Genomic DNA, 22,373 nt, shown 5'->3' with positions numbered 1-22,373 from the left:
CCAGGGTATAATAATAGTGGGTCGTGTGCTTTGTTTTCTCTCCTCTGTCACAGAAAATACAGCAGCTCTCCGAAGGCTCCATGTTTGGCCATGGCCTGAAGCACCTTTTCCACAGTCGCCGCAGGTCGCGGGAACGAGAGCACCAGAACTCCCAGGACTCTCTGTCGCAGCACTACGGGATGTCTGACCACGACTCCCCTGATGAGAAGGAACGCTCGCCAGAGATGCACCGTGTCTCCTATGCCATGTCCCTCCACGACCTCCCTGTACGCCCCACTGCCTTCAACAGGGTGCTGCAGCAGATCCGCTCCCGCCCATCCATCAAGAGAGGGAGCAGCTTGCACAGCGGCAGCCGCCGGAGCAAAAGCAGCTCCCTTGATCCCCAGAAAGGCAGCCCCCATCTGGTCCGGAAGGCTCCCCAGGATAGTAGCCTCACAGCCATACTGCATCAGCACCAGGGCCGGCCAAGGTCTTCATCTGCCACAGACACCGCCATCTTGCTGGCTGAAAGTGGGGCTGTGTACCTCCTCCCGGAGGAGTCGGAGTGCCTCGCCGACAAGGTAGGGCTAACCGTGGAAAGACGTAAGCCTGGGAGTGCCTGGCCCACTCCCCACGAGAAATCAAATATGGCCTGCAGAGTTCTACCATGCTGTGGCCCCATCTTTAATACAGAGGCCAGTCCCAGCACACAATGGTGTTTATTGATCCACGTACCTGCCGTATTCATGGGCAGTATCTCCACATTAAAGATGCAGGAGCTGCCGTCTGCTCCATTGTAAGGAAATTAGGTGTGTTCCTCAGGCTCCAGGCAGGTTGCCACTGTGACTCTCATTGTTTTGGGCATTAATGCTAGGAAATAACAGATTGTCTGATGGCTGCAATTGCCAGCGTCTCCGTAGGATTAAACCCTGTAGCACCCTTAATAGGCCCTGTCTTTAATGTAGTGGTCGCGCTTTGTTCAGAAGGTGAACTAGGGGATTGTTAGAGTCTGCTCTAGAGAGGACATGGGGCCCAAGAACCTATAACAGGAAGAGTATAGAACGATGGGATCATATCTGGGTACAACACAGTCAGCCAGCCACAGCCAGCATCCTGTAGAGAGGTACTCAGCCTGCGCTGCCCCCTGCATGTACCCTGTCTGACCACGTTGCGGCATTGCTTGCTTTGTGGGGAGTGTTGGGATCATCTTTCAGAAGGACACATACACACACACACACAGAAGCACGGAAGCTGTGTCCGGATGTGGTTAGTTTCTGGTCTCCCCAGCTGCTGCCCTTGGTGTTGCTGTTTTTGTGAAGCCCCTTCATGAAGCATAGCTGCCAGTCATCCCTTCAGACTGTGATTTCAGGCGCAGGGATTCCCAGGCAACTTTGTAGCCAGGAGGAGTTTGATCCAATTCCTCTTGCTGTCAACCAGCCCTGAGTCAATGCAGTAGGACCTGGGGGGTGGTGTCAGTGGGTGTCTGGGAGCCAGAAGGGAAAATGCATGAGTCCTGCAGTTACACTGAGGACCTCACGAAGAAAGGTAAAAAGATTGGGTGGGGAGGAATGTACTTATCTTCCCCTTCCCCTCCCCCAATGGTTGCAGCTTGTCTGCAGAAGCATGCTCAGGTCGATGTATTGTCCAGAAAGCCTTATGCACCATAACCAGCCACTTCTCATAGCTCACATAGTGGCCACTCAGCTAATATCAGACTGTGGGCTCCTGCTTAATCCCTGTAGTCTCCTGGGCGGGAATCTTTTAGCTCATAAAGAGAACATCATGTGCTCAATAATTTCTCCTCCTCCTCCTGGGGTTGGCCTCAATGCCTATTTTTAACTCATAACTCATCCCCCCTTTGCAATCATTTTGATTTAATGAACTTATCAGCTGGCTTGTTGGGCAGTCATGGTCTTATTTGGCTGGGTGTTCCGTTACACGACAGTGTTCTGTCCTGAGTTACTGCCATGTGAACATCTTTGGGGAGTGCATGGGTGTAACTGAGACAGGCTTTGGCTCCAGATCTGCAGCCTTATGCCTGACGGAGAGTGAAAATTCATAGATTCCAAGGCCAGACTGGACCACTGTGATCATCTAGTCTGACACACACAGACACCCCACCCCCCCGTGTAACCCAGGCCAGAGAACTGCCCCAAAGTAATCCCTAGAGCAAAGTGTTTAGAAAAACCTCCAATTTGATGTAAAAATTGTCAGTGATGGAGACTCCACCACAACCCTTGGTAAATTGCTCCAGTGGCTATTTACTGTCACCATTAAAAATGTACGCCTTATATCCAGTCTGATATCTTCAACCCAAGTCCTGTTTCTAAGCTTTTGCCCTGCCACTCATGGCCCCTGGGTGCCAGGAATGGGATTCTGCTTCACAGGGTTTTTCAAGTGCTCTTCAGAGAGGTCTGGCAGCACATAGGGCTTGATCCTGCACCTTCAAAACCCAGAATTGAAGGCTCAAGCACCTTGCAGGATTGGACCCTTCAGGGGCTGGGTCTTAAGCAGCCTCCATATCAGGTGTACACTGATAGGCAGAGATTTTATTTCTTTCTGTCTGAGGTATTTCTGGGGGGGAGGTCTATCATCCTGATATCTAACCTGGCACCAAAATACCAATCATGCGTGCACTCAAATGCTTAGCTAGATAGCGTGAACCTTATCAGCTGCACACCTAGATATGCTGAAGGGATGTTGGAAGTTGGGTTCGCTGATGTAAATGCCGCTCATGTAGAGAGTGTCATCAGGCCATTAGTTCCTGTGGAGCAGGGAGAGAAGAGTCTGAGGTAGATTTGTGCGCTCCCCGGAGATAGATTCTAATCCTGCTCCCAATAGCTCTGGTGGGACCAGATTCAAGTCTTATGTACAACTCTCCTTCCATCCCCCAGAGCAATGAGGTGAATAGTTCAGACAGTGCCTAGTCGACATACCAGATCCTGATCTCCTAGCCCATTGCCTCCCCCTACCCTTCCTGTCAACAGCTTCAAAGCGCACACGTTTGACAGAGCCCTGCTGAAAAGTAGAGCAGCCCAAGCACCTTTGGAAAGAGGATGTCTTTCCAGGAGGAAGCTGCTGTAATTATCCCAGTCCGTGAGATGAATTTTAATGCTAGCTAGCAGCTCAACCTAACTAAACAAGCCTGCTGGTTTTGGTGGCTGCCGGCTGTTTCGGCATGTCTCTGGGTGAAATGAAGGTGAGGAATGTGCCGTTGCATATTCCCGGGAAGGGGATTTGTGGGAGAGAGAAGGGGATCTTGCGGAGAGCTGTATAAATCCTGCATAAGGACTTTAGCAGCTTTTGAGACCCAAACTGCTATGAGAACAATGGACTGCGTGGTCGTTTCACCTAAGGAGTGCCACGTCACTTGACTGCTAAGCCATCTGTCCCCATGGCTTTTTCTAACACGCTGCCCGTTGTTCCGTGATTAAAGTTTTCCTATAAAGTAGCTGCGGCAGGCAGGGGGAAGCAGAGTCAAAGATACAGTTATTTACCATAGGATCGTAAATGGAGAATGCCTGTTAAATCATCCAGTCCATTCCCCTCCAGTAGGAGGAGATACCCTCATGATAGAGGAGAGGAATTAAACAGCTGCGATGATGGGTTATAGCCCAATGATTAAGAACAGTATGGACTATGCAGTAGAGCACTGGACTGGGTGTCAGAAGACTGGGGCACTATTCCCAGCTCCGCCTGTGACCTGGGCAGTCACATTGCCGCTCTGTGCCTCAGTTTCCCCTCCTATCTGTTGTCTCTTTAAGTTGTAAACTCGTTGCGGTGGGACTCTATCTCACTCTGTGTGTTTTCAGTGCCCCGTACCATAATAATACCTACCTCTTACACAGCGCTTTTCATCCGTAGGTCATAAATTGGGCAATCCTTATAGTTAGAAAGTATTTCCCAATAACTAACCTAAATCTCCCCTGCTGCAGAGTAAGCCCATTACTTCTTGTGCTACCTTCAGTGGCCGTGGAGAACACTTGTTCACCCTCCTCTTTGTAACAGCCCTTAACCTATTTGAAGAGTGTTATCGGGTTCCCCCCTCAGTCTTCTTTGCTCAAGGTTATACGTGCCCAGTTTCTTTTAACCTTTCCTCATAGGTCAGATTTTCATTTTTGTGGCTCTCCTCTGGACCTTCTCCAGTTTGTCCACATCTTCCCTAAAATGTGGTGCCCAGAACTGTACACAGTATTCCAGCTGAGGCCTCACCAGTGGTGAACAGAGAAGGACAGATACCTCCTGTGTCTTTTGTACAAAACCCCTGCTAATACAATAAAAATAATAACCTTTTTACCAAGTACATTACATTGTTGACTCATGTTCAAGTTATGATCCACTAAAAGCCCCAGATCCCTTTCAGCAATCCTACTGCCTAACCAGCTAGTCCCATTTTGATATTGTGCTTTTGATTTTTCCTTCCTAAGGGCAGTACTTTGCACTTAATTTTCTTGAATTTCTTTTTGTTGATTTCAGACCAATTCTTCAATTTGTCCAGGTTGTTTAAAATTCTAATCCTGTACTCCAAAGTGCTTGCAACTTCTCCCAGCGTGGTATCATCCACAGATTTTATAAGCATACTCTCCCCTCCATTATCCAAACCCTCAATGAAAATTTTGAATAGCACTGGACTCAGGACATATCCCTGCTGGACCCCATTATATACATCCTCCTGGTTTGAGGGCAAACCATTGATAACTACTCTTTCAGTACAATCTTTCCGCCAGTTTTGCACCCACCTTATGGTAATTTCATCCACATCACATTTCTCTAGTTTTCTTATGAGAAAGTCATGTTGCGACTGCATCAAAATCAGAATCTACCTCTTCTCCCTTTGCCAGTAGGCCAGTAACCTCGTCAAAGCCGGAAATTCGTTTGGTTTGGCGTGATTTGTTCTTGACAAATCCATGGGTCCTCACTCCCATTCCTGAGCCCTACCTACCAGAAACACATCCCTCCCAGAGCTGACAACAGAACCCAGGAATCCTGGCTCTTGATCTCCTGTGATCTCCTGATCACACTGTCTCCCACACTAAGGTATAAGATCCAGGAATCCTGGCTGACTCCGTTCTCTGCTGTAACTATCAGACATCACATCTGCTCCAGAACTGGGAACAAAACCTGGAAGTCCTGATGCCTGCATTTAATCTTCACTTTCCCTCTCTCTCACTGTAAACAAACAGCTGTGTCTGCCTGGTGCAGAAGACCTGGAGAACCACTGGCTCTTCCTACAATGTGTCCGAGCTTGGAAAGACATCAAGGATGCCAGCTTGTTTATTTGCCTGGAAGAGATTGGGATAAGCAAGGGCTGCATTTATAGCCAGTTGTTTTAAAGATGAAATTCTGGGTCCCAGACAGAGAAAGAGAGAGAGCACAGATGTTTTTTATTATCATAGCAGGACCCAGAGACCACAGTCAGGATTGGGGCCACACTGTGCTGGGCACTGTACCAGAAATTTCTGTCCCAAGGAACTTACTTATCATGAGACTGCTTCCTACTGAAAAAATTAGCATTTGGCAGGATAGAGCTGAGCAGATGTATTGGAACCCCTGCCACTCCACTCTCCCCCCACAAGCATCCAGGAGGAGTGGGGAGAAAGGGGAAATGGACCATGTTCCATCCCAGCAGCCAGGCATGCAGGGGAGGAGTGGAAAGTGCTATAGGGCCAGCTAATGATCATTTCCATTTCTCTGTTGTGTCACGTCCTTCAGATCCTTTCCATCGTTAGCCCTCATGGTGTCATGAGGTTTTTTTATTATTTTCTTTCTTTCTTTTATTATTAGTTGTTTGTTATTACGATGCAGCCAGCTTGGCATGAGCTACTGAATGGGGCGCACAGTTAATAAATCAATCCAGCGACCCCCAAAGACCTTACATCCTTGGTGTTGCATAAAGGCCTTGATCCCGGAAGTCTTAGCACCAGGCTCAGCAGGGAATGCAGGGTGGTGTTGTGCATGAGCAGCGGCTATGTAAGGTTGTGTGCGATGTGTAGCACAGTGCATTGAGCATGCCCGCCCCTTGCATGCCCACTTTCTTACTTGGAAAGGTTTAAAAAGGGGGCGTGGGCCTGGATGTGTCTCATATGGGACCCATATCCTGCTTAATGGGCGCTAAGCGCCATGCCCCTATCTCAGGCCTCTCTCCTGCTCCTGTGGCAGCATCTCATTAATGCGAGATCCAGGTCCCCCACACTCCCCTGGCCTGTTCAGCACAGTGCTTGAAGTATTTCCTGCCTACATGGTATAGGATCAAGCACACAGGGTAGGGGGTTGAGTCTCCTACCTCCAGACCTCAGGCACCTGTTAGCCGAGATTTTCTGAAGGCTTTCATCCTGGATCAGCAATAAACACAGCCAACAGAAGTATGCAGACAGGGTAAGTGGCTGCAAATTGGGACTGTCCAAAGTGATTTTTAAATTGCTTTGCACATAGCTAATAGAGAGGATGATCTTTCCATCTAGCATTTAGCCGTCTTAATTATGAAACAGTGCAGATTAACACAGCTGCACAGCACTCTGAGGACAAAGTGCAGCCGGTGAGGGAAAAGACACTTGCTCATTACTTGGGAGCAGCTTTCAGCTCTGTTGCCTCAGAGGGACTGGGAGGAGAAGATGAGTTTATTGTTCACTTCATTCTCAGGCGCAGTTGCCCAATGCACCAAACTGTCACTCTGGGATCTGTGGTTCAAAGCGGATTCAGGAGCTCTCATGTCATGATTTTGGTGGTCTCAGCTGCACAATCGGCAGACATGACTGAAATGCCACTTGCTCACACAGCAGCATCGCCAACCCCAAAACTCACTAGTCTGCCCCTCAAAAATCAGGAACATGGCTTAAAATAATATAGTTTGGGTTCTTTTGATTTGCCTTCTGGGTTTTGAGCCTTTAGAGTTCCTATGTTCAAGCTTTTCTCCGCAGTCATGAGGGCTGGAAACTTATTTTTGCTTTAGATGAAAGCTGAGATTCTCATGGGATAACATGACTCCAGGAGCTGGGACTTTAAGAAAAAGACCAAAAATCGCAAGAGTGGGCAACATTGTTTGGCCTCAGGAACAGCTGGGACCTCGAATAGCAGCCCTGGGTTGAGATACTTGGGCAGTGCTGGGTATGTGAATAGGCTGGGGTCAGACCTAGAGGAAGAAAAGATGGTCAGGATTGGAGTGAATTGGCAGAGCTGTGGGGGGTGGGCCAGGATTCGAAACATAGGCTACTGCCAGGCAGAGGTGAGGTGAGGGTCCCAGGTCTGGAAGAGTAGGAATGGCTGCAGATGGAGACTGAAGTGTGTGGACAGAGCTGAGGAGGTGGAGAGGCCTGGAATAGCAAAGGGGTGATGGTGATACAGGTCTGGATTCAGGTGCATCGGGTAGGTGGCAGGTCCGGGCTGTGGTGCTTTGGGGTTCTGGGCTGGACTAACAAGGGTTGCTGTATGCTGGGATGAGGTTCCGGGGATGAACTAGTAGGGGTGCTGCAGGTCAGGCTCCAGGTGCACTGGCCGAGTGGTGGGGTGGGGCGGGGCGGGATAGGGCTGGAGTGGCCGGGTGAATGTGCATTAGGCTCAGTGTGAGCCATTTACACTCTGCCTAGCTCTGTGCAGAGTGGTCCTTGTCTTACAGCAAGCAACAAAATCCATAGGTAATTTCACAGCGAGAAATAGAAAAAGTCATGACAACAGATCCTTGCACTCACATCAGCAATGGCCTGGCAGGACCCCAAAGAGGAAAAACTAGTTCCCTGGTCCCAATCCTCAGTGTTCTGTTCATTTTTGTGGCCCGGCTCTCTTTGCTGATGGATGCCGATACAGCTTTGTTGGCTCAAATGGGAGATTGCGGGTCCAGGTGACAGCCTCCTGTTCCAAGCAGATACCATGCAGCAGCCTCCTGGCAACCTGATTTGTACAATCAGAAGAAAGGGATCCAGGGTAGCAGGACAGATGAATTTCGGCAGGACTGGCCTATGGTTGTTCCTTTGGTGCCTGAAATGAATTTCTCTCTATATGTTATACTGAATCTCTGAGGAATGAAATATGACCTGGACCCTTTCATTGCCCGATGAGGCAATGGAAACAAAAACAACAGAATTTTTTTTTTTTTTTTTGCTGTCTGCATTTGGCTTTTTCTATGTACGTACTTTGAGCTGCTACAGAAATTAAAGCTCTAGGAACGCACACATATATACACATACACACACACACATATATACACAGAGTCATACATGAATAGACCTGGACACAGTTACACACAGACACAAACACACACTGATGCACACAGAGTTGCGCACATAAATTAAAAAACACACACATACACACTGAGAGATGGAGACACAACCTCGCAGACACACACAGGTCATACACACCATCTTACAAATACACACGGAAACACTCACATAATACTCACGAGCCCTTGTTCACACAGTTGCTCAGGCACAGACATGCTCTTAGAAGCACACAGACCTGTATACATACACACTCGCCTTCAAACAAGTGTAGTGCATAAATTCACTCCCCCCTGAAAGCTCCCTTTGCAGTGCCCGAGCAGTGTAAAAAAGGAACTTACTGGACATGGGAATCTGTTCTGGCCCCTTGTGTTATGTGTTTTGCTTTGCTTTGTTCTGGCCTTTTTTATGGTCTAGGATTGGCCTTTTCTGCAGCACCCAGCCTCATTGACCCCTGTTTGCTTGTCACAAGAGTTTCGTACCAGGTAGTTCAGACTGACATATCAGAACTTGAAAACAAAGCAGGGCTCATGTCAGCTGATAAGGCTGCATAAACGAGCACAAAAAGGGCAGATGAATAATTAAAGGCACAAGAGATAAAGAAAAGTAAGATTAGAGGTGATATTGTGGCGGAGAGACCTTCTTAGGGCAATGGAAACAATAAACGTGTTCTAGGAAGACAAGTGCTCTGTAATATTAACTCTCTCACGAATTATTTGTCCATAGCCTTGGGAAAAAATAAAGCCTCCTGTTTGGAATTAATCCAGGGTCTATTCTTTAGTGACCCCTTTCGTGCTAGGTGGCAGTTTATGTACAGGCAGGAAATTGGCGGCTCCTCCCTGGTGTGGTGCATGGTGCAATCCGATGTGCTGCTCAGATGGATGGAGTCTGAATGAAAACTGCAGTCGAGACACATGAGTGGTCCAGCAGTAGTGAAAGGGTTAATAAATACATATGCATGAACGCGTATCTTTACATATACATCCTCACACCCTGCCCCCCCGTATACATTTAAGTACATTTACACATTAATTGATGCACCCACACACACACATACTCACATGCACTTACCCTTTCATGCGCTTAAAATACTTACGCACACATGAGTATACGCACATGCACTCCCACAGTACAAACACACAAATGGCAGAGCGGTCAGAATAATCTCAGTACCAACTCCCTGTCCCGACTCTGCCAGCCAGGGCTCCTGAGTTCGGAGCTCCTCTTTCTTCTTTTGCCCTGCCCCCATTACTGACACATGCTTCTCCAAACAGGCATATGCCTGCTGGGCTGTAAAGAAAACTCTCCAAAACTTTTGGTCTCCTGGGGGTGCCATTAATAGGGGAAGGTTTGGCTGAAGGGGAAGAAAACCAGAACTCTTTGGAGCATGGACTGTCTTTTTGCTCTGTGTTTGTATAGCACAATGGGGTCATGGTCCATGACTAGTGCTCCTTATGTGTTACCACAAAACAAATAATAATAAAGGGTGAATATCTGTATTGAAACGGGAGCACATGGAGCTGGAGGGTCAAGGTCTGACTACAGAGCCTGATTCTTTCCTACCTCTCTTCTGGAGTCAGCATTTATGTCTCTGCAGAGTGGGGATAAAATATCCAAATGGGAGCATTTGACACCCACTCTGCACAAGGGTAAATGCCTGCACAAGGTGCCATGCAGGGGAGAGCTGGGCTCAGTGATGCTAAGTATAGCATGCAGAAATACTGCCCTTTGCTCCTTTGACACCCTGGTTCACCCTTTGGGAGGGAGGAGAAAGAAGGACGGAACGAGAAAACCTTTAGCATCCACAGAAAAGTACCAAGAAAAGGGAATTTCTCATCATGTCAGAGTCCATGACACACACGGCCATAAATTATCTTGCCCTGTATCTAGCCTCTCCTCCCTCCCCTCCCTCTTTTCAGTGTTACTCAGAAAGGTGCTTCTTTGCTCTAAAGCCATGGGGCATCTAGCCGTGCATTTCAGCAGTGTAGATTTCTAACTGTAATTAAACTAATGGCTGTGGCCTGAGAGAATGCACCGGCTGGTGTCTGGGAGCCAGGAAGATTACTGTAGAGGATGCCTGCCTTGCTGGGTTTCTGCCAAACAGCTGTCCCTTTGTTAGGGCTATAAATCCGTGCAAAGCCAGTAGCCATTCAGACTGCGGGAGTCACATGCAGGTGAGAGTCGCTCGGTATGATTAAAATGTTTTGCGCTCCCAGACTGCTGAAAATCAATAGTAAAACGACACTTTGCAGGCTAAAAAATCCCCACTTCCTATGACTAGGAAGCCCCCCAACAATCCTACTTTTTAAAATAACCCGAACTTCCTCTTCCTGAAGTGAAAACCCCCGATCAAATGTGCTAGGGAGAGTTAAGACAATGAAACCGCTTTCCCAGCTTGTAGAAGATTGTATGTAAGCACCTTACAGACATTTGGATGAAATTCATTCCTGTGCAGAGAGCCACTTAATTCCCACTTGAGCTCTGATATGAGGTCTTAAGTGGTACGTCGGCCTTGTGGTTTTCCCTCTGCACATGGGCAAATTTCACACATTCATTCATTAATCATTACAATAGGGCAGTATTATTATCCTTGTTTTTACAGACAGGGCAAAGAGACACACAGGACCAACTTGTGCAGTATACTGATACAATTTAGAGCAAGATTGAACTCAGAGGTAATTGTCTCTTTAGCATTCCTACACTTTGTGTCTTGTAATGCTACTAGTATTGTCTGATGGAAATGGTTCAAGCAGTCGCTCAGTTATTTCTGAGTCACAGGGAGTTTCCACCTCTGCCAGTTTGTTCTGAATGTTTTGTTTTGATTTTCAGTAGCACGTTCTGTGGTTAGGGAAAGTTTGGTGCATTCAGATGCGGTTAAAATCATGTGACTCTGTAAAAATTGCCTTGTCTTACTCAACATCTCTGCTTCTTAATCTCTCTGACTCAGATCCGCTTTCTCTGCTCACACAAACAAACTGTTCATTAATATGAGTCGTGCAGTTGCCTGTACAGCTGCAGGTGAACAAGATGCATTCTGTTCTGGCTCATACATCCTCAATACCATTGTCAGCGAGGTGCCAATTGCCAAATCTTCACTACAGAGAGAGGCAGCGGATAGGGGATGGAACTGGGGCTCAGAATAGTTGGATTCTATTCCCAGCTGTGTCAGTGACATGCTGTGTGCCCACGGGCCAGTCATATCCACTCTCGGTGCCTCTGTTTCTCCTCCCACTCTTAATCTGCCTTGTCTATTTAGATTGTAAATTCTTTAGGTCCGAGACTGTCTCTCAGCCCTATATGCACTGGTACAGCGCATAGTGTAATGTGGTGCTGATCTCAGTTGGGGCTTTCAGGCACGACTGGAATACAAATAAGAATAATACCAGGGATAACATAAGAGGCAGAAAGACCCTGGCTGGAATTTCAGATCCTGGGTGCAGTCTGTGGTACTGGATGCTGTAAATTACTGTGGGGACTGTGAGTCCATACCTGGCCCAGGATTGGGGTATGCAAAGATGACTTTATATTGTAAACTCTTTGGAGGTAGAGACCATCTTTTTGTTCTCTGTTTGTACGGTGCCTAGGACCGGGGGGTCCTAGTGCATGACTGAGGACCCTATGCACGACGGTAATACAAATAAAAATAATATTTAAGAGTGACTTTAAGCCACCTTTGCCCCACGCTCTCCACAGCTGCACTGAACATGCCTGCTGCAGCTGAGGTTCTAACTTTAGGTAATTTCTGACCAAAGAGCGGGGTTTTTCTTTTAGTACAGAAAGGGCATGAAAATGGGGTGAAGGATGGAATGAGTGTGGTGTGTACTCAGGAACATTAGACTCGACAAAATGCGGGCTGCAGCCGTAACTGGGGGCTGTGACCGTACTGCTGTTCTCACTGACGCCGTCCAGTGTTCCATGCTGATCTTGTACCATGTACGTTTATGGGATTCGTTAAAATAGTGGCTAGTATTTATTATTATTTCTTGATGGTGCCGAACCTGTTTCTTGATGGAAACTAAGGGCAGTGGTTAATGCCTTTGTCTCCAGGCTGCTTGACAAACCCTAGTTTATGGCATTACTTTAGCAGGTGACCACCTGTAACTGCTGAGGCTGGGGTGACTACCAATTTCTGCACACGCCTTTGGCTCTAGTCTCACCTTGCTTTCTCCCCATGCCCTGTGTGTTGGTTTATTCATATTGGTCCTGATCCCGAAAAGCACCTGAGCACGTTTAACGTTGAGCACACGTTGTTCCATTGAAGTAAGTCCCTTCACTTGTCAGTTCTTCTCGTTCTCCCTGTGCAAAATGGGGGTGATAATATGATCTGCCTGCCAGGGGCAATTGTACTGCTCATGCACTTAAATTGAAGCCTGTGCTTAAGGGCCAGATTTTTAAAGGTATTCAGGTGCCTAAAGATGGAGATAGGCACCTAATGGGATTTTCCAAAGCTCCAGGCACCCAACTCCCATTGGTTCCTATTGATTCCAGTGGGCGTTAGGCGCCAATGCACCAAAGCTCTTCTCTGCATCTTTAGGAGCCTACATACCTCTAAAATCTGGCCCTAAGGGCTTTGTTTGATTGGTTCCTGTTGTGTATTGTGTAAATCTGCAAACAATCGGGGGGCAAAGAGGCCTTTGTGTTACTTGTTTGTATGGTGCTCAGTACAATGGGGATTGGGTCCCTGACTGTGGTCCATAGGTGTTACTGCAATAATAATAATAATTAGTTTTCCCTGCACCTCCATGGCAGGCAGGTCAGTATTGTCTCCATTTTGCACATGGGGAAACCGAGGCACCAAGAAGCAAAGTGACCTGTCACTTCCAAATGCAGGTGTTTGTTCTGCTCCTGAGAAGCTTGTGCAACTCCCAGTGGCACCAACAAGATGAATCCTGCAAGCTGTCTGTGTGCTGAGCTCCGATTTGCTTTCTGAATCAGGCCTGGCATGCGTCCACATGGGTAGTGGTGGCTGACCCCAACCCCAGCTGTGTTGTTAAAAGCAGATTGCTATGTTAACATGCAGCATTAATAAGAATAAACTTTTCACCCAGGCATTTTGTATTAAATTTTGAGTTCATTGCATAACAGCTTAAGTATAAGAGCTGTATTTATCTTTTACATAATTGCTTAGCCTTAGCAAGTGTTCTCTGAGCAGCCATGGACATTTTTTTAATTAGGTCCCTGCAGCCCGCTGCCCGCCTTACCAAACTTAATTTAAGGCACTTCTGTTTTAAAGATCTCTCTGCCTATTTCCCTGAGGCCTGCCTCTTTTGACCCAGAACCCCCTCTACTGGTGACAGTATTTTCTGAAAATTATTTTCTGAAATTCCACAAATTCTACTAAGTCCGCTGTAAAGAAACAGTTGTCTGGGCTAAGCTGATATTCAGCTATGTTCTCAGAGGATCTAGATCCATGTTACACAAGTGGTAAATAAGCCCCATCCTAGCCCCTGAAGCCAACAGGAGTGGGATGCATGCTACCCAGGTGGACTGGTAGGGTGGAACTCTCGTGGTTAGGACAAAGAACTGGGATTCAGGCCTCTTGGGTTCTATTTCTGACTCTGATGTGCCGTGTGATGTTAATCAAGTCACTTACCCTCTCTGTGCCTCATTATAACCCTCTGTAAAACTGGATAATATTTATCTGCATCGGAGGCCAGGTTTATGACACTGATCTTTGTCTCCTAAGAACTGGATTGAGACCATCAAACAGCCTTCAGGTGGCAACAAGTTTTAATCAGTGTTGACATGATCTGCATTCAAAACCATCAACCTGGAGCTGACAGGCTCATAATGTAATTCATTATCTGACATTTGAGCCTCCAGTCCCTGGTAAATTAATATCTTAAAATTAGAGCAAACCTTTGTTTTCTATTATGAATTCCTGAAATCAGATGAAAAGGACCTGAGAGCAGCTTCTCTAGTCCTCCTCCCAGGATGCTTTGCCTACTCTACATTTTCTATTGTTTTGTGTAGTCTAGAAAAGCAGGTGAGTATTAAGAGCGGGATAATTATGGAATGAGCCAGGGAACACTTGCTCTCTGGCTAGATGATTGCAAACAACTTCTGATGTATGGCTATTTCCCACTGCACTGAGAATTCCACAGATTCTACATGCTATTGCAAGACAACACGTGGCACTTGCATTTTTATCTGCCAGTCAGGTAGTGAGAATCTTTATCTGCCACTTTACAATTCAGTTCAGTGGCTAACCGAGTCCCCCACCTCTTCCGTGAAGCTCTTTTCTCCTGGAATGCGGACGCGATTGATATAGTCATGAGCATCTTGTGACTAATTCAGATTTCAAGCGATTGCATTTGACTTCCTTGCGTTTGATGTAGATTTGTTTGACTGGCTGTGGGTGGCTTAAAACTTCAGTTGCTCTGACCGACAGTGGCTGCATGTTCTACTTCCTTTTTCTGCTTTGGGCCATTGTGTTGGCTTTATGATTTGGACGGATGTCTCATTGGGCACTAGGTTGAAACTGGACGACTTCTTTTCACTAGTGAGCCAAGCCAGGATCTCAAGTTTGCAGCAGTGGAGGGTTCGAGCGTTTTTATCCTCTGTCCCACCCAGCACTTGGCCAACTCTCCTCTGGGCTGATCAGCCAGCAGGGTGCCTCATTTGCACCTTCTTTCTTCTTATGGTCCCCATCAAGGGCCATACTTAGAGCATTTAGTCTCCAAAACAGAGCCAGTTCAGACCGAGCCCCAGATGCCAACACATTAGAACATGGGGTAGTTTGGATGCAGACACAGACTTTGCACCTTGGAGCCATCTCAAGTTCCACATGTGGTCAGAAGTCGGGCAGTTTGTACCAGAGGCAATGCAGCCACTTGTGCTGGGTTTCTTTAAGGACTGGCCCAGCCCTGATTCTGTGCTGCGCCTCTCCTGAGACACAGTGCAGCCTGGGGTGGAGAGGGCAAAGGATGCCACAAGTGCACCTTCATAATTCTGGGCTGTTGCAAGGCCGAGATGGCCCCCAGCCTATGTTAGATCAATTCAATCCTACAGCAGGCTTGCATGGCTTCCTGTGGGCTGCTCTGCTTCCCAGAACCCCGGGAGTGTTACAGGCACACACCCTCCTTCTCCCACTCCACCCCAGCATGCCCCAACATCAGGGACTGCACAGAAGGGTGCCTTGGAGTGCCACCCTTGCGCTCAGAATATGCCCTGGGGCGCTATTATAACCCCTCTGTGTGGCTGGAATAGTGTGAAGAGGCCACGTTGGAGGCCAGAACTTAGCTGCTCAGGATTTTGATTCAGTTACAGTGGTCAGCCTGGGGCAGATAGTTAGTGCGCAAGGCCAGTCAGGCCCTCTGAAGACTGGAGGTCGGGGAAGGCTTCCCAGGAGCGGTGTAGCTACTGTGCTGTGGTCACTGGGTGTGTGTCAGGGTGCAGGGGGGCGGGTGAGATGAGTGGACGTTTGCCCCTGGATCTCCTGCACAGAGCTGCACCCGCTTAACATCACATTACAGAGAACCAGCCCCCCTGTTTGTACATGCCGCTGTCCCCCCGAAAAAATGTACATGGAGTCAATTGGCAGGGGCTGCCATGTCACTACCTATCGCTTAATTGGGTTAGGAGCTGTCAGGCTAATGGGTTGTGGTTGCTGAGTTGGCTCCAATTATGTCAGGGTCTGTGTTACACAGTCTGCCACCTCTTTGCTTCTCCAGCAGTCTGTGATGTGTAGACTTACTTGCGTGACATGACCGTGGTGGGTGTGCGTATGATGCATTTGGCTGAAGGTTTGTGTGTTGGAGTGTGTGAGTGTGCTACCTTTGGGTATGGAGTATACATGGCATATGCGTGTGTGGTTTGTGTATGTGCATTTTGATGTCAGTGGAGGTATACTGAGTTACAGTACCTGAGGCTCTGGCCCTTTTTGTGTGGTGTGTTTGGTCTGTGTGTTCCCATGACTTGCGTGTGCTTGGTATGTGTGGTTTGTGTGTGGGAATGACTGTCTGTATGTGGCATGTGGGTATGGTGTATTGTGTGTGAGTATTTATGTATGTTGCATGGTCATAGCAGCAAAGGTGCAAGGATCATGCCTGGTTGATGCAAGGATCAGTTATTCAAAGTTTAATGCAAGGATCGTGTCTCGGTAAAGATACTCTTGCATATTCCCTGCACCTTTGCAGTGTGTGTGCACAAACATAGGATTAGCTGCAGAGGTTCAGATCGTTGGTCTTTGAAATCAGATATCCTGCCTTAGACAGCAACCCATACCTATGAGAGGAAGGTATAAATCCCCTGTTAATGCGCCTAACCCATTTGCAGCTCTGCGCGTGTGGAGAGCTTCCTCTGTGTCTCTGCAGCACATGTGCAGAGGGGGAGGAGAGAGAGGCTGGGTAGCAGCCGCAGCACCTGCTCCTGTGCTGATGGGGGTGTTTTCTGTGCTGCGAGGTGGGCCGCGTTCCCCAGGGCGTGGCATGTCTGGATGAGGCCGGCAGGTGTTGCTGCAGCCCAGGGGAAGAACATTGGAGCGCTGCTTCCAAAGGCCGTGGGAGACGCGGATTTACCACCTGCACAGCCGAGCACTTTTCAAAATGCTGGCTGATGGGAAGAGTGGTGCAGGCACCGTGGCTGGGGGAGGGTGGAGGCAGGCCGGCCATGGCGGTGGGCGCACTCTGAGGAGCTTTTTCATTATCACACTAATCTCCCCTTGGTGACCTGCCAGGCCTTCCTGGGAGAGGCCGACAGAAGGGGATTATTACCCTGCTGAGTCGGCTGCCGAGGCGCAACCCCACTGGGCTGCGCATCTGGGAGGGAGGGGTGGGAAGCCGTGGCACTGTGCTCGCGGGTCCTAACCCTCCCTGGCCCTTGCTCCGACCGGATAGTTTGCAGCCATTGTCAGATTAACAGCAGCGCTGATGCAGATCGATGGCGTCCTCTGGGGCTGCTCCCTCTGTGTGCAGTTGAAGGAATATTCCCCCTTTCCCCGTCCTTCCTCCCTCCTCAAGAGGGGTTGCAGGAACAGGGGACCCGAGCCAGATTTGAACGTAGTGCTGCCAGAGAGCCGAGCACAAGGTCACCTGGGATTGCACTACCTGCCTGATGCGACAAGATGGTTCATGACCAGGTGAGTGCCTTCATTTCTGACTATTCCACACACACACCTAGAGTGACCAGACAGCAAGTGTGAAAAATCAGGAGAGGGGATGGGGGGGTAATAGGAGACTATATAAGAAAAAGATCCAAAAATCGGGGCTGTCCCTATAAAATCGGGACATCTGGTCACCCTACCCACACCCCATCCCACACAGGAAAGCAGGATTCCTCCAACACGACTGGATGCTGTCTGTGCTTCCCTGTCTGGAAGTACGTTGTCTAGCTAAGGTGCAAGAGGGTGCATGGAATGGACTGCAGTGGAGCTGGGAACCAGAGAATGGGACCCTCAGAGAAGGAAGCTGTTCGTACAGGTGGCGGTGCAGGGGCTTTGTAAGGAGCTAGAAAGCCTTTTGCGGCCAGGTTGCTGATTCAAATCCAGCCCGTGGGGGTTATTTCTACCCAGTGGCTGTGTGGCAGCACTCAGCCCTGTTCTGAGCAGATGGGTATTCCTGCATTTATGGGATTCGTTAAAATAGTGGCTAGTATTTATTATTATTTCTTGATGGTGCTGAATCAGTTTCTTGATGGAAACTAAAGGCAGTGGTTAATGCCTTTGTCTCCAGGCGTGGCAGGAGCCTCATCACATGCACAGTGCAGGAGACAGTTGGTTGCTGAGGTCAGGAAAGACCTTCCGTAGGGGTGTGGGAGGGGTATGTGTGGCTGCTGTTCCTGATGGAAAGCTGCACAGATCAGAGGCTAATGGTGGGTGAGACCACAGGCTGGAGGGGGCCGAGATGGAGTGGGCTGATCATCTTCTGCTTCAGAGGCGTCAGGGAGGAGACAAGGACTGCTGAGTTCTTTACATAGCTATTGGGTGAGAGCAGAAGAGTGGGGACTTCCCATCCTCAATAAAAGACCTATTACTCCTCATTCACTCTTTGCTCCCTGTCCCAACCTGCCGAATCTACCACGTCCCCATCAGAGCTCTGTGGATTCTTCTGCTTTATCATCCTCAAGACTCCACATCACAGCCAGTCTCACCATGACTAGATGGGCCATCTTTCTAAGCCTGTTGCTACCTCTTAATCGCCTGGCTGGGGCTGCTGCTGAGCATTGTGGGAGCTTCTGCCAGCGGGTTCGAGTTCCCATATGGCTGGTGCCTAAACTTCACTAGTTGCTCCTGTGAAATTTTGTCCTGCAGGAGGAGGAAACTGGCCTCGATCGGCTGCTCACACATTGTTTCTCCCATCATGGGCTGCATCTCAGTCAAATCAGGCTCTCAGTATCATAATAACAGAGGCCCAGATCGTTAAAGGTATTTAGGCTCCTCACTCCCGTTTCTGGGCCTGAGCACCTGCAGAATCTTAGGTGTGGAAAATCGGCCTCTTCCAATTTTGCATCCAGCCTGCAAACAAAGCCATAGTGGGAAGATCAGAGCTGGGCAGATTTGAGCCATGCACCTCTAATATTGACAGGTGTGTTTTCAGCAGAGGACTCAGGGAATTAGGCGTGTGAGATCCATTTAACAGTTTCATGGGCCCAGGTGCTGGGCTGAAATATTACTCTCCAAAAGAAGTTTCAGCAGCAATTGTTGGTCACTCCTTTGGTCATTAGATGGCATTGTTACTGTATCACTCCCTGCATCAGGGCTGCTATGGGGATATATGTCAGGCTTCCTAATTCAATTGTTTTAGCAGAATTTAAACTAGAGATTAAGATACTGTGGGAAAGTCTGTGTGTGTGTGTGTGTGTGTGTGTGTGTGTGCATAAGGAGCTGGGCTGTAAATGGAGCAATTCTGGTTTACACCTAGAAGATTCCAGTTTGGATTGAAGGCAGCAACGAATGTGTGAGGACTCATTGTGGTTCCTTGCCTACCTTTCAGAAGCAGAGCAGTTTGATCCCGTTGGCATTCCCTGTGAATGGCTGGAATAGCGGCGGTGGGCTGTGGGGAGGAGGGTGCAGGTCAGAACTGAAATGCAATTGTAGACATGTGAGGAGGGGTGGGACTGGAATAGCAGAATTGCAAATCAGGACTGAGGGGCAGTGAGAGAACACAGAGGGGACTCAGGGCTGGAATGGCATGGGATGCTGTGGGTAAGGATCAAGGTGAACTGGCAGAGCTGTGTGGATGGGCAACCTAGGACTGGAATAACAGGGAGCATTGCAGGTCAGGATTGAGGCACATCAGCAGAGCTGTCCCAGGGGTCCATTACGGGAATAGCAGGGGTTGTTTCAGGTCAGGGCTGTGGTGCATCAGCAGAGCTGGGTGGAGGAAGGACTTGCACAGAGAGTCTGCCTGCATGGGCAAGGTGGGTTTCCTTGTTGTCCAAAGAGAAGAGAGGACATTGACACTCACGCTCTGTGAACACCCCGGGAGCCCCCTGGCTGGGTACTGGCTGAAGACAGAACAACCTCGGGAGGGCAACTGAATTTGTCCCTCTCTCTCTAGCGTAAATCTCCCTGCCAACAAAAATTATGGGGGCTAGAGAGAAGAGCCAGGATAAGAGATTTGTTGGGTACTTGGCCTTTAAGCCCATTGGGGAAGGGGCCCTCTTTTGTTAGCTGTGTGTATAGCACTCAGCACCTGGGGGCCTCGATCCGTAGGTGCTGCGTCTAGGTGAGATAATCACGAGAAGACATAAATTGTCCTGAGGCAGACTGACCCGATGAACTGGAGTAGCTGGAGTTAGCCATGCTGAGAGAGCTGTATGAAATACATCGTGTGGGGGTCCATAGAGCCATGGGGGAGAAGCTAGTCTCAGTAACAGAACCACTGAATTTTTTGTCAGCGCATTCAAATGCTTCAGTCGGCTCCTGGCATGGCTGCCCTTCACTCTCTTGACAGGATAAAATTACAGTAACAAATGACAGCACCAGCTGTGGGCTCTTTTCTCCTTCTTCCTCCTCCCTCCCCCCCAGCAGTGATACCTTCATGCTTTTCAGATACTTCAGTAATTAGACAGGCAGGGGCTAATACCTCAGATCGGCTTCTGAGTAGACAGAGAGATCCATTTCTGGATGTAAATGGTCAGCCTTATCCCTGGTGTAACTACATGGATGCCAATAGAATTGCGCCATGGGGGTGGGGAATTTGACCTGATGAGTTTATACCAAGCTGTTTTAGTACAGAAGAGCCCAGAGTTCGTCACAAACAGATACAGTGACTGTACACAAGGGTGACTTGGTCCAGCACTGAAATGCAATCACCTCTGGGGTGAAAAGGGGTGCTGTAGTTTGGTTGCAGTAAACGGCAGTCAGGGGGATGAAATTGCGTACTCTGTTTATACTAACTGACAAAAATAGGACAGCTCTGTGGCATTCTTAATATTCTCCTCCTGACCCCAGCCTTCCCCGTTATTACTTCACTCTTGCCCTGTTCATGTAGCCTCAAATGTAAGGCAGGGCAACCATTAGCTTCACGATCATCTTTTCCTAGTCAGTCTCCACACCCTCCCACCCAGATGCTTTCTTTGTGCTGATCCCTGCGTAAATGGTATTTCCTGCCTGAGGATTCTCAGAGTTTGGGCAGTTTTAGGGGGGCCTAAGGATCATGGGTTCCTGCGTGAGTTCCATGTGGTTTTCCATGTGGTGGGTCTTGCATATGAAACCTTAAAAATCGAGCTCCTGTGTGTTGTCCACATTAAAGGCTCAGTGACAATAAGTGCAGCAAAATAGAGAAGAATTGAGAATAGAGCCCAGGTGTCCTGATTCCCACTCCCTCACTAATTTAAATGGAGTATCCAGATGCCCTGTTCTTCACATGTATTCTGTAGCCTTCCGTTTTCTCCTCTTCTGCTTCTTTGGGATTCCATAGCAGTGTTTGTTCAGATGCACTGTTCCTTCTCAAAATTGCTGCCTTTGGTTGCTCCAGGTTGCATGCTGTCTGCTGAATTCTACCCAGTTCTGTGTAATTATGGGGCTATCTTTGCTCCTAGTTCATTGAACCCAGAAATTCTGGAAAAAACAAAAAGTTATGACTCTGCTTTTAGGGCGTCATCGAAATCCCACTGAACTTGATGGGAGTGTTTCGTTGGATCAGGCCCTTTAACACAGGGATTGTGTTCTGGAGAGATCGCCTTGGAAGAATTATTCCCCAGATATTGGGTCACAACCTTTGCCCCAGTTCCTATCTGGTCTTATATGGAGACCTGGTATTATGGAAAACTCCAGACTGGTCCCTGTAACATTGAGGACTGGCCATTTCTCAGCCTTGAAAGGTCTTCAGTGCAGATAAATTAGCCATCTGCAGTGCAGCCTAGGGCAGAGAGTTCAGGAAAGTCAGTCAAAGTTCATCGTTTCTGACAAGGCGCGTTCTTGTTGGCTGCGACGGACCGGGCACAGCAATGGCTCCTTCCTCAGCGCCAGCTGGCATCTGGTGGAATTAGGTTTCAAGGGAGGTGGGGAGCTTTCCCCCTTTTAAGGATCAGGTTACGTAGAACTTGTCAGAATTAACAACTGTCCAGTGAAAGATTATGCTGCAGAGCGGGAGAGAGCCAGAGGGGTTTGCACATCCGGCAGTGACTCCTCCTGAGTCAGACCAAACACCGAGCAAATTCAGAAGGGGAAGAATTTAAAGCCGAGAAGATGGTGAAAGGAGACTTCATCTCCAGGAAGCAATTTCGAGTCTGAAGAATGAGCAGAAATTCCCCAGTGCTGTGAGCTGTCAGACAGGGGATACGAGGAATCCCAGCACCCTTGGAGTATCCTTTGCGTATTGCTTGTACCTTGGAATGAGGAGATGGGAGCAGAGAGTAAGCCAGCTGGCTTAGATCAAAACGTGTTCAATGTTGGATGGACCCGCTAGCACAGAAGAGTCTCATTAATTCACCCTAACTATTGGCAAACCCAAAGTGGATTGTGTGTTTTATGAAGTAAGGTGTTAACTAGCAAGCATGGTTTAAATATATGTATATTTTCAGGATGCTGAATTGTATGATGCTGCATTGCTGATTGAATCTGACAAATGTGGTTTAATTTTAAGGGCCAGATCCTCACTAGAGCTATGATACCACCTAAGGATCTGGCCCTCAATTATTTATAGTGTAACAATAAATGTTCTCTTATTAAGGAATAGGGCCCAGTTGTTTCCCGGTGTAATTCCTTAGAAGCCAGTGGAGTTACTCAATGGCTGAATT

At 48.2% G+C, this 22,373-nt stretch overlaps 1 protein-coding gene across 5 annotated transcripts in view; it reads left to right on the top strand.

Annotated features, from left to right (window-relative positions):
- TMCC2 (transmembrane and coiled-coil domain family 2) overlaps window positions 1–22,373 on the top strand; it is a 92,526-nt gene that overhangs the window by 28,383 nt on the left and 41,770 nt on the right. For 2 of the 5 annotated variants that reach the window (XM_048826558.2, XM_048826557.2), the window contains one exon: window positions 54–560. The exons of 1 other annotated variant lie outside the window; for it this stretch is intronic. In XM_048826558.2, coding sequence (XP_048682515.2) covers window positions 54–560 — 507 coding nt within the window. Of the gene's footprint in view, window positions 1–53; window positions 561–16,541; window positions 17,269–21,026; window positions 21,939–22,373 lie in introns of those variants that run through there. 2 more of the 5 variants (XM_048826561.2, XM_048826559.2) reach the window with 2 other exon arrangements.

Source organism: Caretta caretta, chromosome 21 (assembly GCF_965140235.1).
Source record: "Caretta caretta isolate rCarCar2 chromosome 21, rCarCar1.hap1, whole genome shotgun sequence".
Classification (NCBI taxonomy): domain Eukaryota; kingdom Metazoa; phylum Chordata; order Testudines; family Cheloniidae; genus Caretta; species Caretta caretta.
Note: the sequence above shows the minus strand (reverse complement) of the source record. Positions and strands in the feature narration are given on the sequence as shown.